We start from the raw sequence: 14,643 nt of genomic DNA, 5'->3' as shown, positions 1-14,643 counted from the left end.
AGAGAGGTCACTGCGTTGGCTGCCTCTGCCCATCTTCAACAACTTACTGGTTCTTGTTGTCTGTGGCTTCTTTCCCTAGTCCTGCAGCACTTCTCACTTCCTGCCCTCTTCTGATTCAATCAGGATGCCCGTCTGCATCTGCTGCAATGGCAGTTATATGGCTTTCTGTCCTTTTCCCTTGGGTCTTAGGCCCTCAGAGGAAACTCCTTAGATGGATGTAGACCTGTAAAAACCAAAGAGGGATCAGTGTCTTCCCAGAACTTGGTCATTGGGCACCCCATTTATCTTTGATGGAAACTTAGTGACCCTTCAGTACAACCATTAAATACTTTGTCAATCTGATGAGTCTTCATTCTCTTCTACCACTAGCTGTTATTGTTGCAAGAAAATTTACTGGTTGACCCTTAGTCCTCTTCTCTGTGATCCTCTTTTCCTCCGTCCAGCCTCCCTTTGAGACTCTCTTCCCCACCAGGTAGTTACTCATGCTCATCCATTCAGCAAATATCTAGACACTACAAGCTTTGGGACATATACTTAAGTGCAAAGATTAAAAAACCACAATCTCTGCTTTTGAGAAAGTCTTTTGTCTTTTGCAGGAGACAAATTTGAAAAATAACTAACTTTTCCTGACAGAGTAAAAAACCAAAAAGATTCACAGGAACTATAAAGATGTAACAGGTATTCTTTACTAATGGCTCTCACACTGGATCCAACATTCCAGATAGTGAGGGAAACGACGAAGTCTCAGAGTTGACACAAAGCAAGACATTATAAAATCACGTGAACTTCAAGTACCTGAAAAACATGTTTTAATTACATAAAAATATGTATTTTACAAACACAATGCTAGCTTCAAAGTCTGAGGGAGGCATGAGGATATTAAAAAACATGACACGTTTGTAAAGAGCTTTGCATGTGGGAGCATAGAATCAGTGCTGGTGAATGGGCCACACAGTTTACACCAAATATTGTCATATGTGTGAACAAATCTAGCTTTGGTGAGTTTTGTTTTGTGGTTTTTTTTTTTTTTTTTTTTTTTTTTTTTACTGAAGAGGGGGCTTGAGGGGTTGAAAACATAGACACTGCATGAATAAAGAAGTTCTATGAGCTTAAAAGTAAAGGAGTTCACTTCTGTACCAAAGAAGTTAAGGAGAAGCTTTGTGATTGTGTAGTTCTTTTCATTTGTTTCTTTGTTTGTTTTTACTTGAACTTCTTTCAGCAATGCAGGCCCTTGTCTTGAATAGGGAGGAGGTTCAGCCCAAGCACAGGTGCTGAGATAACTCTGTGACCAACAGAAAAAGATAAATCCTCATCCTCAGGGAGCGTACATTCTAAAAACTTTATTTTTCCTTTTACAGTTATTTCAGTAGGATAGATTTCTAGAAGTCATGCTTCTGAGACACAGGATCTGAGTACATTTAAGTCTTTCAATGCATCTTGCTTTCTATAAAAGACAAATCAAATTATGCTCTCACACCAGTATATGGAAATCCCTTTTTCACTTCATGCCTGATTTTGAACTTTTAATATTTGTTTATTAACAAGATTAAAAATTTTAATTTGTATTTTAAATTCCAGAAAGGTAGGAGTTTTAAAATATCATTATCTGTATGCATTTTCTCATTTTGAAAATAAATTTAGATGGTTGTGACCTATTTGTTGATAGGTGGTAAAAATGGGACTTAAACTGTAATCTAAATCCACATTCTATGTTCTCCTTCAGTATACCTTCCATTCAGTATGAGAAAAACCATTTTGAGACTCACAGCTGCTATTTGGTGGTGTGGCCTGCTATGTGGACTTCCGTTAAAGCTCAGAATGGAACCCATGTAAAAGGGGTGCTTGACTTTAGGACTGGAAAGACTCTAGTGCTCCTAAGTGCCTCCTAATCCTAAATGGCTGGGATTCCAAAGGCCTTCCAAATACACGCACGTGCACACACAAACACGCACACAGGATACCACACAAACACAAGAACATTTATATCCAGTTTTAGAATTTGGTTCTTTTTAAAATTTCACTTTGTACTTTTGTTTGTATTTAAATAGGAGATTATTTTAATTGTAAAATATAGAGAATGATATAATAACCACCTGAGTAAGTGTACATCTCTAGGCTTACCCAGTTTTAACAAATCTTAACATTTTGCTTATTTGCCTTAGATTTTTTTTCTAGATAGAATTAAAACCTTCCACGTAACATGGCTCACTTGATTTATTTCTTTCTTTCCCTAGAGCTGTTTTCAGAGTTTACCAATCACCACATAGTTTTTAATTTTTCCTGTGTGTATGTTTGAAAATATGTGTGTATGTGTGTGTATATATGCGTGTATATTTATATTTATGATATATATTTTTTCCAGTTTTGCTAAATTTATTGGTGAAATACATGGCATCTCTTTGTTATTTCTTTTCCAAATTTCTTGTCAAGATGAACGTGTTTTCAGATATTTATTGGCATATTTGTTTTTTGTGTAGGTGCATTGTCTATTCCTATCTTTGCTTAATTTCTTATTGGATTTTCTGTCTTTTAAATTTTTTACTAACTTATAGAGGTTCTTCACATATTCTGAACATTAAACATCAGTTGTCCATATAGATACATATTCCAGATTTCATCTCTTAGTCTGATTTGTGTTGTCTCTTTGTTTTTGGTGTATTCTGTTTTACTGTATTTCAATTGCCTATGTATCCATTCTCTCGTATTTTTTAAAACATTTTCAAGTTTTCCTCTTAATATTTATATCTTTAATACATTTTTATGTATACTATAAGGTAAGGATCAAATTTTATCTTCCACAATGGAATAATTTGAATAATTTATAATAATTTGAATAATTCAGTCTTTCCTAGCTGTTTTTAATAATATCTTTTTCAAGAGCCATTATATCTGAGGATCTTTGTCTGGTCTGCTGCCACCACCATTTCTCTTTCCATTTTTACCAGGCAAACAGAAAAAAAAAATTTAAATCAGAAACCAGTTTAGCAAGTATCAACCATCTGTTTCCCATCCAAAGGAATTCTCTCAGACTTCATATAAACTAAAACAAATGAAGAGATGGGGGATGGTAGAATATAAAGCCAGGAGAGTTGACTTGTGTGGAGGCAAGGATATGGTTATTCTGGCCCCAGGAACCGCTCAACTCCTAAACCCATGGAAAGAAAGTGACAATTGAGTTTATCAAAGAGACCCAGCAAGGTTTCTATTCAGCCTGGATCAGGGAAGAGGGTTGCTGGACTATATACAAGGTTTCCCATGCCCCAGATCCATGAAGAGTAACTCTCAGGAAGCGCTTCTGGGTCCTAATAATCTGTGGCAGAGGGGTCTGTGGGGCCCAGAGGACTGAATGATGCAGAACTAGGGTAATGGTGAAGAATACTCTTTGAGGGTTGTTATCACAAGGGGGTCTTCTTGGGCTTCCTGAGTGTAAGGAGAAAAAAACTTCCCTAGAATAGAAGTCTTCTTTCTTAGCTTTGAATTTCAATTTATGCTTTCATGTATCCAGAAATTAATAGTATGTATTCATTGAGCACTTATTCTCTGCCAGTCATTGTATTTATGGAGTTGTACTGGCAAGACGTAACAAGGCATAACTCCTCCACGGGACTTAATTTAGTAATCCATTCTGGAAGAAAAAAAGAAGAGAAAAGAAAAGAAAAGGAAAAGGAAAGGAGGAAAGAAAAAGAAAGGAAGGAAGGAAGAAGGGAGGGAAAGGGAAGGAAGGAAGGAAGGAAGGAAGGAAGGAAGGAAGGAAGGAAGGAAAAAAAGAAGCAAAACTGAGACATGAAGCAGTACATTACTATGTGACAGATGTTCAGATGTTACACTGGGAAATGCAGGGTTCTGAGGGAGCAGAAGGAGGGAGCATCTGCTCCGATATTGGAGAGAGGACTCTCAGGGAAATGTCTGTGAGGAAGTGATCCCAATGCTGAGACTCATTTATTCAACGGTATGGGGAATCTTCTCTGCCAGCTTTAGGACCACAACCTCCTGAGCAATGGGATTATGGCTTACAAATATTTGTGATATTTTCCTTCATTGCAACTTTGCCATGTTTCATGTCATTATGCAAGATCTCCCCACTGAGGTGCCTGGGGGAAAACTGTGACTTCTGCTTACTATCAGAAAGTCCATAGGAAAGATAAAATCAGAGATGAAATGAGTCAAGTTTGGGGTCCAGGGCTTCTACTAATGAAATAAAGTGGTAGAAGGACCAGAAGGGGCACATCCATAGAACACATGGAAGTGTTCTAACTAAATCAGCTATTAGGGAAGGGTAACAAGTCCTTCTTCCAGTGTGATTGAAGAGTGCAAAGGATAGCCAGGATAGAAACTGAAAAAGAGATCTTGGCTGGGTAGAGAAGAGAGAAGCAGTCCCAAGGAGCCATGGGAGAAGGTACATTTCCTGAGGTGAATTTGTTTCTTCTCTGCCAGGTTTGTTTATTTATTTATTTATTTATTTATTTATTTATTTAAATTTACTCTTCTGTTTTCATTTTTGTTCCATTTAGTTTTAGTTTTAATATTTGTACATTGATGATGACCCTCAACAGAGTCTTCACCTGGGCAGTTTTTGGTGCTATGAAAACAGTTAGGTCTCCTACATAGGAGGAGGCATTAAAATTTAAGCAAGGGCATATCAGTATTCTTAACTCATAATTCAGGAAAAGAAACTCATATATATTTTATTTAGGGAAATGGAAAAGAATCTTGGGGAAACACATGGGGTTCATAGTAGGTTCTTAATGCTGGTGATCTTTGGCTTGATTTGGGACCTTCTCTCGGGTACCCAGGGGAATTTTTAGCCTCTGGATCCAGCACTGACCTTCTTAAGACCCAGGAGCTTGCTGATAACATGGCGGATCTCCTTGGTCTTAATACTATATATGATTGGATTTAGCATGGGAGGCACAAAGAGATAGACATTGGCCATAAGAAGGTGGACAGCAAGTGGGGCATGCTTCCCAAAGCGGTGCACCAAAGACAGCCCCACCATGGGCACAAAGAATATCAGCACAGCACAGAGGTGTGAGGTGCATGTTTGGAAAGCTCGGAACTGCTCCTCATGGGAGGCCAGTTTTGCCACAGTGTGCAAGATGACTCCATAGGACAGTGCGATGAGCACCAGGTCCAGCATCATAGTGAATGCCACTACCGTCAGTCCATACAGGTTGTTGAAGGTGGTATCTGTGCAGGCCAAGTGTATCACTTCCTGGTGTAGGCAGAAAGAATGAGAGAGAACTCGAGGCCCACAGTAGGGAAAAGTCTTCAGGAGGACGACAAGAGGAATTAGGGCCACAGGTCCCCGGAATATGACAGCCAGACCTATCCTAATCACTCGCTGGCTAGTGATAATGACTGAGTACCTAAGGGGGTGGCAGATGGCCAAACAGCGGTCAAAGGACATGATAAGGAGCACTGAGGACTCCATGAAGGAAAATGAGTGGATACAGAACATCTGGATTTGGCAAGCTGCAAGGTAGATACCATGAGATTTGAACCAAAAGATTCCCACAGTAGTGGGCAAGGTCGACACTGACAGTCCCAGGTCAGTGAGGGCCAAAAAGGAGAGTAGATAGTACATGGGTGTGTGCAGATGAGGGTTGGTCTTAATAATTATCAGAATGAAACAATTGCCTGAGATGGCCACAAGGTACATAAGGAAAAAGGGGATGAAAATCCAGTGTTCGATGGCTTCCAATCCTGGAAAACCAGTGAGGTAGAACATGGGGCTAAACTGAGTAATATTGTACAAAATCATGAATTGAGGACTAAGAGGATATTGGGCTGGCATTCCTCAGAGATGGAGCTGAAAATAAATGGATATTTCTAGTTATTAATTTTTCAGTCTTCCTAATAGTCACACCATCATAAGCAGAATCATGATCATCATTATCTTTGATATCTAATTTACGATTATCAATTCTACCACCCTGCTAGCTATTCTAAACTGTATTATAGCACCACACTCACCAGATTTTCTCTAGTATTTCCCTTTTTTCTTGAAGATAGAAGCATTTTTTATTTAAATTCAATTAGCAAAAATATAGTACATCATTAGTTTTTGATATAATGTTCAATAATTCATCACATCATTGATTTGGGGGCTCATCACATCATGTGCCCTCCTTGATGCCCATCACCTGGTTACCCCATCCCCCTGCCCACCTCCCTTTCTGCAACTGTCAGTTTTTTTCCTGTATTTTATAATTTCTGTTCCTTCCCAATAGCTGTTGCTGGCTTCTCTTATTGTTTATCCTTAAACAATTGTTTAGCCATTCCCATTCTGGGCAACTTTTTGGCCAGAATACTTTATTATTTATCTTGGCAATATCATTGTTCTCATGAGTTTATTTACCGTCTATACATTGAAAATATCAAATATATAAACCCATAATTTCTTTTTTTTTAAATTATAGGCTCATCTATCTAGCAGTATCCTGAGCATCTGTATCTAGTTGTTTCAAAAGCGTGTCGAAAATTCAGTTTAGAATCACTTCCCCCAATAGGGTTTTCATTTATTTTGTTCTCGTTACCTCAGTATAGGAAAAATATCAACTTCAAAATAAGTTGAGGAAAAGATACATATTTGAGAGATATTAGTAAATAGCCTGGACAAAACCTAAAATATGAGGGTAGAGGGAAGTTTCTAGTATTAAATCCTGGGAAAATCTGAAATTTAGAGGTCAAGAAGAAAGTTTCCACTAAAATAGCTTGAGGGGGAAAAAATCCCAGTTGAATAGAGAAACAAAACAAAACAAAACAGGAAAGTGTGGTTTTGTGTGTGTGTGAGTTTCATAAGGGATAAACCAATTATATACAATGCTGCTAAGGAGTTAAGTTACTAAAGGACTGAGAAGTGACCAGAAGATTTAGCAATGAGGAAGTCCTAGCTGATTGTGAGATAGTAGTTCAATGGAGTGGTTGGGAATAAAATCTGATTCTACTGCGTTCAGATGTAGGATTCCAGGCAATTATGAGGCCCATTGGATGTTCATAACTTCAGAGTGGATCCAGTCAGCACTCTGGTGTGTTTTTAATCACTACACTTATTTGCTCAAGGGCAGAAGAGAAGTATGTGGAGAGTGGCATTTACCCCTACGGAAGTTAGGGTAGGCTAGCAGGACTAAAGTTAAGGGTGTATGCAGAGGGGTAATTATGATGATGTATTATGGAAACTCCACTGAGTAAAAAGAAAAGCAAAAGCATGAAGGAGTGAGAGATGGGTAAAAGGGACCAGGGTTCTAGAGTATGGGATGGGCTCAAGTTGCCAATTTATGGTAAAGGACACAATCTTTATTGAGAGGAGTTCAAGGGGCTGAGAGTGCAGCTGCTGATTAGATCAAAGGAGGGAATATGGGAACCATAAAAATTTTGTCTGGATCAGTAGTGGAAAGAGCAAAGGGAGTCAATGCTAAAATCTTCAGTGAATAAAATCTGACTGGAAAGGTGGGAGGGAGGCAACAAGGAGGGGGTGGCAGCAGTGATAATACATGTGGCCATGCACTGGAAAGAATGAGGCAGGAGGTGGTGAAAAGGAAGAAGGTTCAGGAAGACCAGTGCCAGCCCTTCATCATTTTGACAAGAGGGTGAAAGAACTATCCCCTTGTACTCTCTCCATTTCTTTACCCATAAGTTCAGTACTCAACCAACCACCCGATGACTTTTTTTTTTTTTTAAATTTAGCTAAAGCAATGCTCTCTCTCTCTTTTTTTTTTAAAGACTTATATTTATTTATTTGAGAGAAAGGGTGAGGTGGGGAGGGGCAGAAGGAGAGGGAGGGAGAAACTTTAGCAGACTCCTTGCTGAACCCAACGCAGAGTTCAATCTCATGACCCTGAGATCATGGCCTGATCCAAAACCAAGAGTCAGAAGCAACTATGCCATCCAGGTGCCCCCAGCAATGACCTAGAGGTCATTGGTGATCTCTAGGCTTGGAATTCAATGGAGAATCTTAAGTCAATATCCGATTTCCATAGCAATGCCTTCCTTTTAATGTTTTCTCTTGAAATTCTTGATGCAACTATCGGCTGATTCTCTTCTAATTTTTATGACAGCTCTTATTCAGTGCTTCTATCCATTGCTCAAATATTCATGTGTTCAGGTTACCCAGTCTTCTGATGTTGAACACTTTCTTATTCATAACATGATCTATTATTATTTTACTTGTATACTGATATCCCCTAAATATTTACTTCTAGCCCAGACAACTCTGCTATGCATTAGGCCTACCTTTCCACCTTCCTGTTAGCCTCTTGAAATGGATGCCAATTAAACACATCTAATTTTGAGCCCATCACCGACCCTCTACATACCCGATTCTCCTCCTATTTATACATTTTTGACAGTATCATTTAATAACCACTTTCTAATCATCCAAGACAACATTTTGGAATGTATACTTTACTTGACCCTTTCCTTCTTCTCAGATCTATTTTATAACTGAGTTAAGTATTTTTTACCTCCTAAATATCCCTATAATCTATTGTTTTGTCTCCACCCTGTGCTCACTGTCATAGTTCTTAGTTTTTCCACACCTGCTTAACTGACCTCTCTGTTGCTTAACTTACCTGCTCAGTCCCCCTCTCCCCGCCTTGATCTATTCCCCACTGCAGTCCTTGGGGTTGTCCAGAGAATGCTAACTCCCTGAGTCACTGGGCTGTCGGCAGTCCCTCACTGCCCCTTTTCACCAGAATGCAGTTCAGATTTGTGAAGAGCTATGGTGAGAGCTCCAATTTATTGAGCCTATGAATGATTCAGACACTGGGGAAACTTAACATCATCGCGTATATTTCTCATAACCATGAAGTATTCCATCCCCACTACACAGAAAGGGAAGCCACAGAAAAGGTAAATAACTTTCCTCAAGCTTCCCAGAGAGCTAATAATGTCGGAGATGGGATCTGAGCTCATGTCTGCCTAATTCCAAGTTTGTGTTCTGAATATTCCCAAATACTCTGTCTGTAGCAAGGCTTTTGTTCTTTCTCAACTTATCTTTTTTCTCCTGCAGTCAACAAATCCTTACAACTCTTTCTACAATTCCCTATATGTACTTTTCTTATTTCTATTATTTTTATCATTTCCTATCTTGCTTTCCTGAAAAAAAAAATCTTGTTTTCCTGATCAGTGAACTTTGGCTGATCCTTTAAGACAACATAAATATAATTTTCTCTGACAAATCTCTCCTTTCTTGTGTAGAGTTAGGCGTATCTTTCTCAGTATTCATATAATACCTTTGCTGCAGCACTGTTTAAGTGTAAATCACAAATGCATCCTTTATATTATACATATATATATGTATTCTTATTTATATGAACACATAGAATCTATTTATATGTTATGTATAAGTATATACAATAACAAATATGTATAATATAAACAACAAACATAAGTATATTTACCTTTATATATATTTTATATAATATGTATTCTTCACATATATCTATTCTTTATATAGAAGCATACTTACACATAGTTATTTACTGATACATATATTTCTCATATACATTATATATGTATATATTATTTGTGCCTTATATATGCTCCTTATACGTATATTGTTTGTGTGTGTATTTATAACTTATGGTTTTGACTCACTTTCTTGTACAGGTAGAGTGGGACTCTCTGAGAAATACTCCTGGAACCCAGAACAGTGTCAAATATTGGTAGGCACCATCATATGCTTTTGTATGAAAAACTGAATAAATGAATTAATCAAGTGCTCACCTCTTGTGAGTCAGTTGTGCCTGGAGTTTAGCATTGTGTCCTGTGTTCACTGACTTCAGATTGAGAAGGACAGGAAGAGGGATCTGGGAGAAGAGAGAAGTCTATAGAGAGACCATGCGGAGCTGTGATTATTTTTCCTGAAAGGAAGTCCTAGGTAGTTTCTCCAGAAATGAGAGATAATTGTTGGTGTTAGGGAGCAACAGGTGTTTCTCCTTAAAAAAACAAAACAAAACAAAACAAAAAAACCCGCTCCAAATTCCCACCTCCTTAAAGTGGTCTCCATTCCCATCTTGACCTGAAAAGACCCAGGTCAGATAGCTTACCATACCTCCAACCCCCAGCCCAGCCTACTCAAAAGAACTGGCAGGACAGAAAAAGGAAACAGATAAGCCCCTCTTGGTTTCTGTCCCAGCTCCATGCAGCCAGATGGAGAGGCAACCACTTGTTTCCCCTGAGACCAAGCCCTGCCCTCTTCCAGGGTAAGGAGAAACTGGAGCCCCACCTATGGAGTGGGCCAAATCTTTCCATCTGGGGTGAGCACTCAGAGGCCCAAGGTCTCTACCCCAGTCTGGCCTTGGCTTCCAGCCTGCATTCCTTTGCTGGGGAGGAGGAGGTCTGTTTTGTCTTATGTGGAAGGGGTAACATCAGAGCCACCTCCAACCCAAAGCAGAATCATGTCTCTGATAAAGGTTTTGAAGTGACTAAAGTTTTTAAAGCTCCAGATGGAAACAAACAAAAAAAAGAAACAAACAAACCAGGAAGTCCATTTGTCAGTACACTGTCATAGCTAATGAAAATATAACTACAGTATTCATGGCAGAGATACAGCAGAACCCTGAAGAGGAAATTCCTGAAAAGAGAGATTTTTCACTATGCAATGAACAAGTAGATCTCTCTACCTCACCCTTGTGTCCTAAATATTTTTGTTTCAATTTAATATCTGCTATTAAAAAATGAATTAGTGGTAGAGGTTACTGTTTCTTATGAGTAGGGAAATACACAGAAGGATTTAGACTTTAGTTTTGAAGATAACCTCATTTTTGAACCAAAGAGCATTTCCACAATGGTCAAACTCCTATGTAAACATGCCTCTTGTGACCAGGGTAGAAGAGGACTTTGGAAGGGGGGTGGCGTATCCTGGATACCGAGGAAGCCACAGGGCTGTCGGTATTAATAGAAGAGACTGGGGGCAGGATCTTCCCTGCCATGTTCACTGGTCTGGCACACAAAATACACTTAATATCTGTGTTGAAGCAATGAGTAGTGCTTGGTTGATAAGAAGATAAGGGAAGGCTGGGTATACCAGACAGCCTGGCAGGGAGGAGTCTATGGAGACCAGAGGGTTTATGGTATCCATGACTTCCAGACATAATCCAAGAAGAGCCTGACCTGGGCATGTAAGCCCTGGTCCAAGGAGCCAGGCAGCTGAATATTACAGATGGTCTCTCTTCTCCTTCAGGGAGAGCAGTCCCTGTTCCTTTTCCTGGCTCTGGTTCTTTGCAAAGACTTTAAGAGTGTCAGAAGTGAAAACGTTTCCGTGGGACCATGAAGTCCAAGACTTCATTTTGCAGTGAAAAACACTAAGGAAGGCCCATTGTAGGGAATATACTTGCCTCAGGTCATTCAAGGATTTAGTGCAAGAGCTGGAATTAGACCTTAGACCAACTTCTACCAGGGCTACTGCTTTCCTGGACAGCTGTGCACCCCTTTCTCCCTGCATTCTTTCTCTCTTTCCATATGACCTCCTAATCCTCACCCCTGAAACCCTGACACAAGACAGAAATAGAGACTTACTAGCAGCTGCTAATTTTAAAAAGAGTGAAGCTCAGATGATCTGTACTGGAAAAGGAAACAGGTAGGCAGGATGGCACCAGGGTCAGTGAGAGGTGTCAGGCTGTGCTGCCAGGGAAGGATTTATTCTCCTTTTTCCTCTGTGCATGTGAAGCACCATGGCAGCAGCTGGGAGAAGCTGAGGACAATCAAGGAGTCCCCAGGGCTTAGAACACTGTAGGCAGGAGCTGTCATTACTCCCCTTCCCTCTGCAGTCCCCTCTCCTTTACCTCAGGCTGAAGATTTTATAGGACTTTATAGGCTTTTTTATAGGATTTAATCCAGGCTTCAGCTGCTGACAGATCTCTACTGCAGGAAAAGAAAAGTAGTTTGGCTTCATCCCGTTTTCCTTCTACCTTATTCTCTCCCTTCCTTTGTTCATTAGGATGGACCCACAATTTGCCAGAGAGGCTGGATGTGGTATATGAAGATTATGCACATAACTCCCAGATTCGTTTACATCGCTCATCTCCTAGAAGCACCAGAGCCATCACCGCCCCAACATCCTCCCACTCTTGCACTAATTTTCAGGCTTACATATCTGTTTCCTTGTATAAGATCATTCATTCACTCTTTGTCTCTGCCAGTCACTGCACATTTGAGCCTAGAGATCGGCCCAGTGAAAAGCTTCCATATATATACACCTGTCCCAAATACACAATCTAGCCAGTTTCTCAGGCTTTTCCAAGGCTCTCCACTCAACTCTGGATGTGTGGGATGCCACTTCAACCAGCCCTAAAATAAGCAGCCTTTCCCCACCATTTCCTCTCTTCTTGCTTTATTCCCCCTTCTGGTAGTGAATACCATCATCTTTCAGAAAAATCAGTGTGTATTTCTTCCTCAGTCTATGTTACAAAATCTAAATTGATTGAAGTGATCAGGTCATATGCACACTTCTCTTTCCTCTGAACATACACAGACTTAGAGAGTGACATGAACAAGATATTATAATAATATAATCATAAACTGGGGATAGTTGATCAGAATTGTGTGAAGCAGAACCCCTGAAATGGGACAAACAGATCCAAAGTGAGGACAGAGGCCCATGGAGTTTATGATATGCCAATGTGATCAGAACACACCTAGATAGAAGATATGTTTACCTTAGATCAGGTAAATAACCAGTGGTTATGGACAGACTGTAGGCAGGCAGAGTTCGGGTGACAAGACAGGATGCAAAGAACAGGTCATCTTTCAAAATGTAGTTGAAAGAGCTGTTGAAAGTTGAAAAAGAGTTCAGGCTCAGGCAACAAAAGGAAAGAGTTGAAAATCCTCATTTAGGTTTGTAGGAGAGGAAATCCTTACTGGAAAAATTTGAGAATATTCTGTCTTTATTGAGAACATAATTTTGGCTGTGTCCTAGAGGGAGCCTGGTTAGGGAACAATGCTGCTGTTCCTACTATCAACAACTATTGCTATTGCTTGGGGGCATCTATCACAAATGAGATGATATAACAATTGTCATATGGGTAATTAAAGAGATGAACATAGTAATTATGTGAGTTTGGGTGGGTAGGAACTAGCCCACCTGGGAGACCCAGGGAAGCCCTCAAATTGATCTAGGAAGATGAAGTAAGAATTAATCATGAGATGGGGCTTTATAGAAAGGGATTTCCAAGAAGAAGTAGTATAAGGTAGGGCACAGAGGTGAAGATATTTTTCTGAGAACTACAAAATTCTCCAATACGCAAATATAAATTTGAGAGAGATCATACTATGGAATGAGAGAGTAGATGTAGGTAGAGATAAGACTCTGAAAGACTATACATATTGATGATTGAGTTTGAGAGGACAAGGAATGACCTTATTATATTTTTAATAAAATATAATATTAGCAAAATGTAGAAAATACTTAAAATCTGTACTGGAAACAGACATTGTTTGGTGTATGGAGCTAGGTGAGATTATTTAACTCAGAGCTTTTCACATGACTAAATAATACTATGTAACAGATAACCTGCCATTTGTCTGGAGATATTTGCAAGGCAAATTTTTGCCTTATATTTTTTACTATTATCTATTTCTCTGAATTTTATAATAATTTAAGGACTACAGCTCAAGAAATTGCCATTTTAAAAAATACAAAATGTTCTTAGATCTATTTTTCTTTCTTATTTCCCTCAATGATTTTTAAATTTATTTTATTACATCACAAAATCATCTTTTTTTAAAAATTTTTAAAAATTTTATTTATTTATTTGACAGAGAGAAACACACAGTGAGAGAGGGAACACAAGCAGGGGGAGTTGGAGAGGGAGAAGTGGGCTTCCTGCAGAGCAGGGAGCCTGATGTGAGACTCGATCCCACAACCCTGGGATCATGACCTGAGCTGAAGGCAGACGCTTAATGACTGAGCTACCCAGGCACCCTTAATTTTTTTTTTATTTTTTTAAGTAAGCTCTACAATCAACGTGGGGCTTGAACTCATGACCCTGAGATCAAGAGTCACAAACTCTGTGGACTGAGCTAGCTGGGCACCCCTAAAGTAATCTATTTGAATGAAGATTGAAATTACATTAAACATTCTCATCCATTTTCATTTGCTATGCATCTATTAAGTGCCTACTCTGAAAAACCCTGAGCAAGGTCTTGCAGATGCACAAAGAGATATGACATAGTGTTGCCTTTATGAAGCACATATTTGAAAACAGATTGTTAAAGAGAGTTTACCAAATGATAAGACTAGCCTAGGTTTGGAAGGCTGAATTTTTTCTGAAAGTTGTGGCAGATAACAACAAAGGAATAGTCCTTGGGCATCTCTGTCCCCTTGGGTAATGATGGTGTAGGGGGCAAAATTTGCCACCCCAAAATGTGTCTTTGGGATATGAATTATTTAGGCTGATTATTTTTAAGAAACAGAAGACTCAGTAAGTTTTTCCTTTCGCCTGCCTAAAAGAATTTAGATAAAGCACCTATTCTAGGAAGAGAGCTATTAACAGTAGATAACTACAGTGTAATATGAACTCAGTGTTATAGACAAGGAGGAACCTAACAAGGTCTGTTTGTTAAAATTCCATTGTTTCCTTAAGGCCTCACAAACATTTGTTGACCAAATATTTACTCTTTTCATCTTCTAGCAAATTATCC

The 14,643-nt window shown here is 39.1% G+C and overlaps 1 protein-coding gene across 1 annotated transcript; it reads right to left on the bottom strand.

Annotated features, from left to right (window-relative positions):
- Positions 1 to 4,801: 4,801 nt before the first annotated feature.
- Positions 4,802 to 5,794, bottom strand: LOC116865367 (olfactory receptor 51M1-like). The gene has a single exon (XM_032853636.1). It carries the CDS (start codon positions 5,792 to 5,794, stop codon positions 4,802 to 4,804), a length of 993 nt encoding a protein of 330 aa, XP_032709527.1.
- Positions 5,795 to 14,643: the final 8,849 nt, after the last annotated feature.

This window comes from Lontra canadensis, unplaced genomic scaffold, assembly GCF_010015895.1.
Source record: "Lontra canadensis isolate GAN:19392208 unplaced genomic scaffold, GSC_riverotter_1.0 scaffold7, whole genome shotgun sequence".
In the NCBI taxonomy this organism is placed as follows: domain Eukaryota; kingdom Metazoa; phylum Chordata; class Mammalia; order Carnivora; family Mustelidae; genus Lontra; species Lontra canadensis.
The sequence above is the reverse complement of the archived record's forward strand: the minus strand, read 5'-3'. Positions and strand labels throughout refer to the sequence as shown.

Excerpts from the sequence above, each read along its gene's own strand:
- LOC116865367 (XM_032853636.1), bottom strand. The coding sequence starts at position 5,794 with ATGCCAGCCCAATATCCTCTTAGTCCTCAATTCATGATTTTGTACAAT.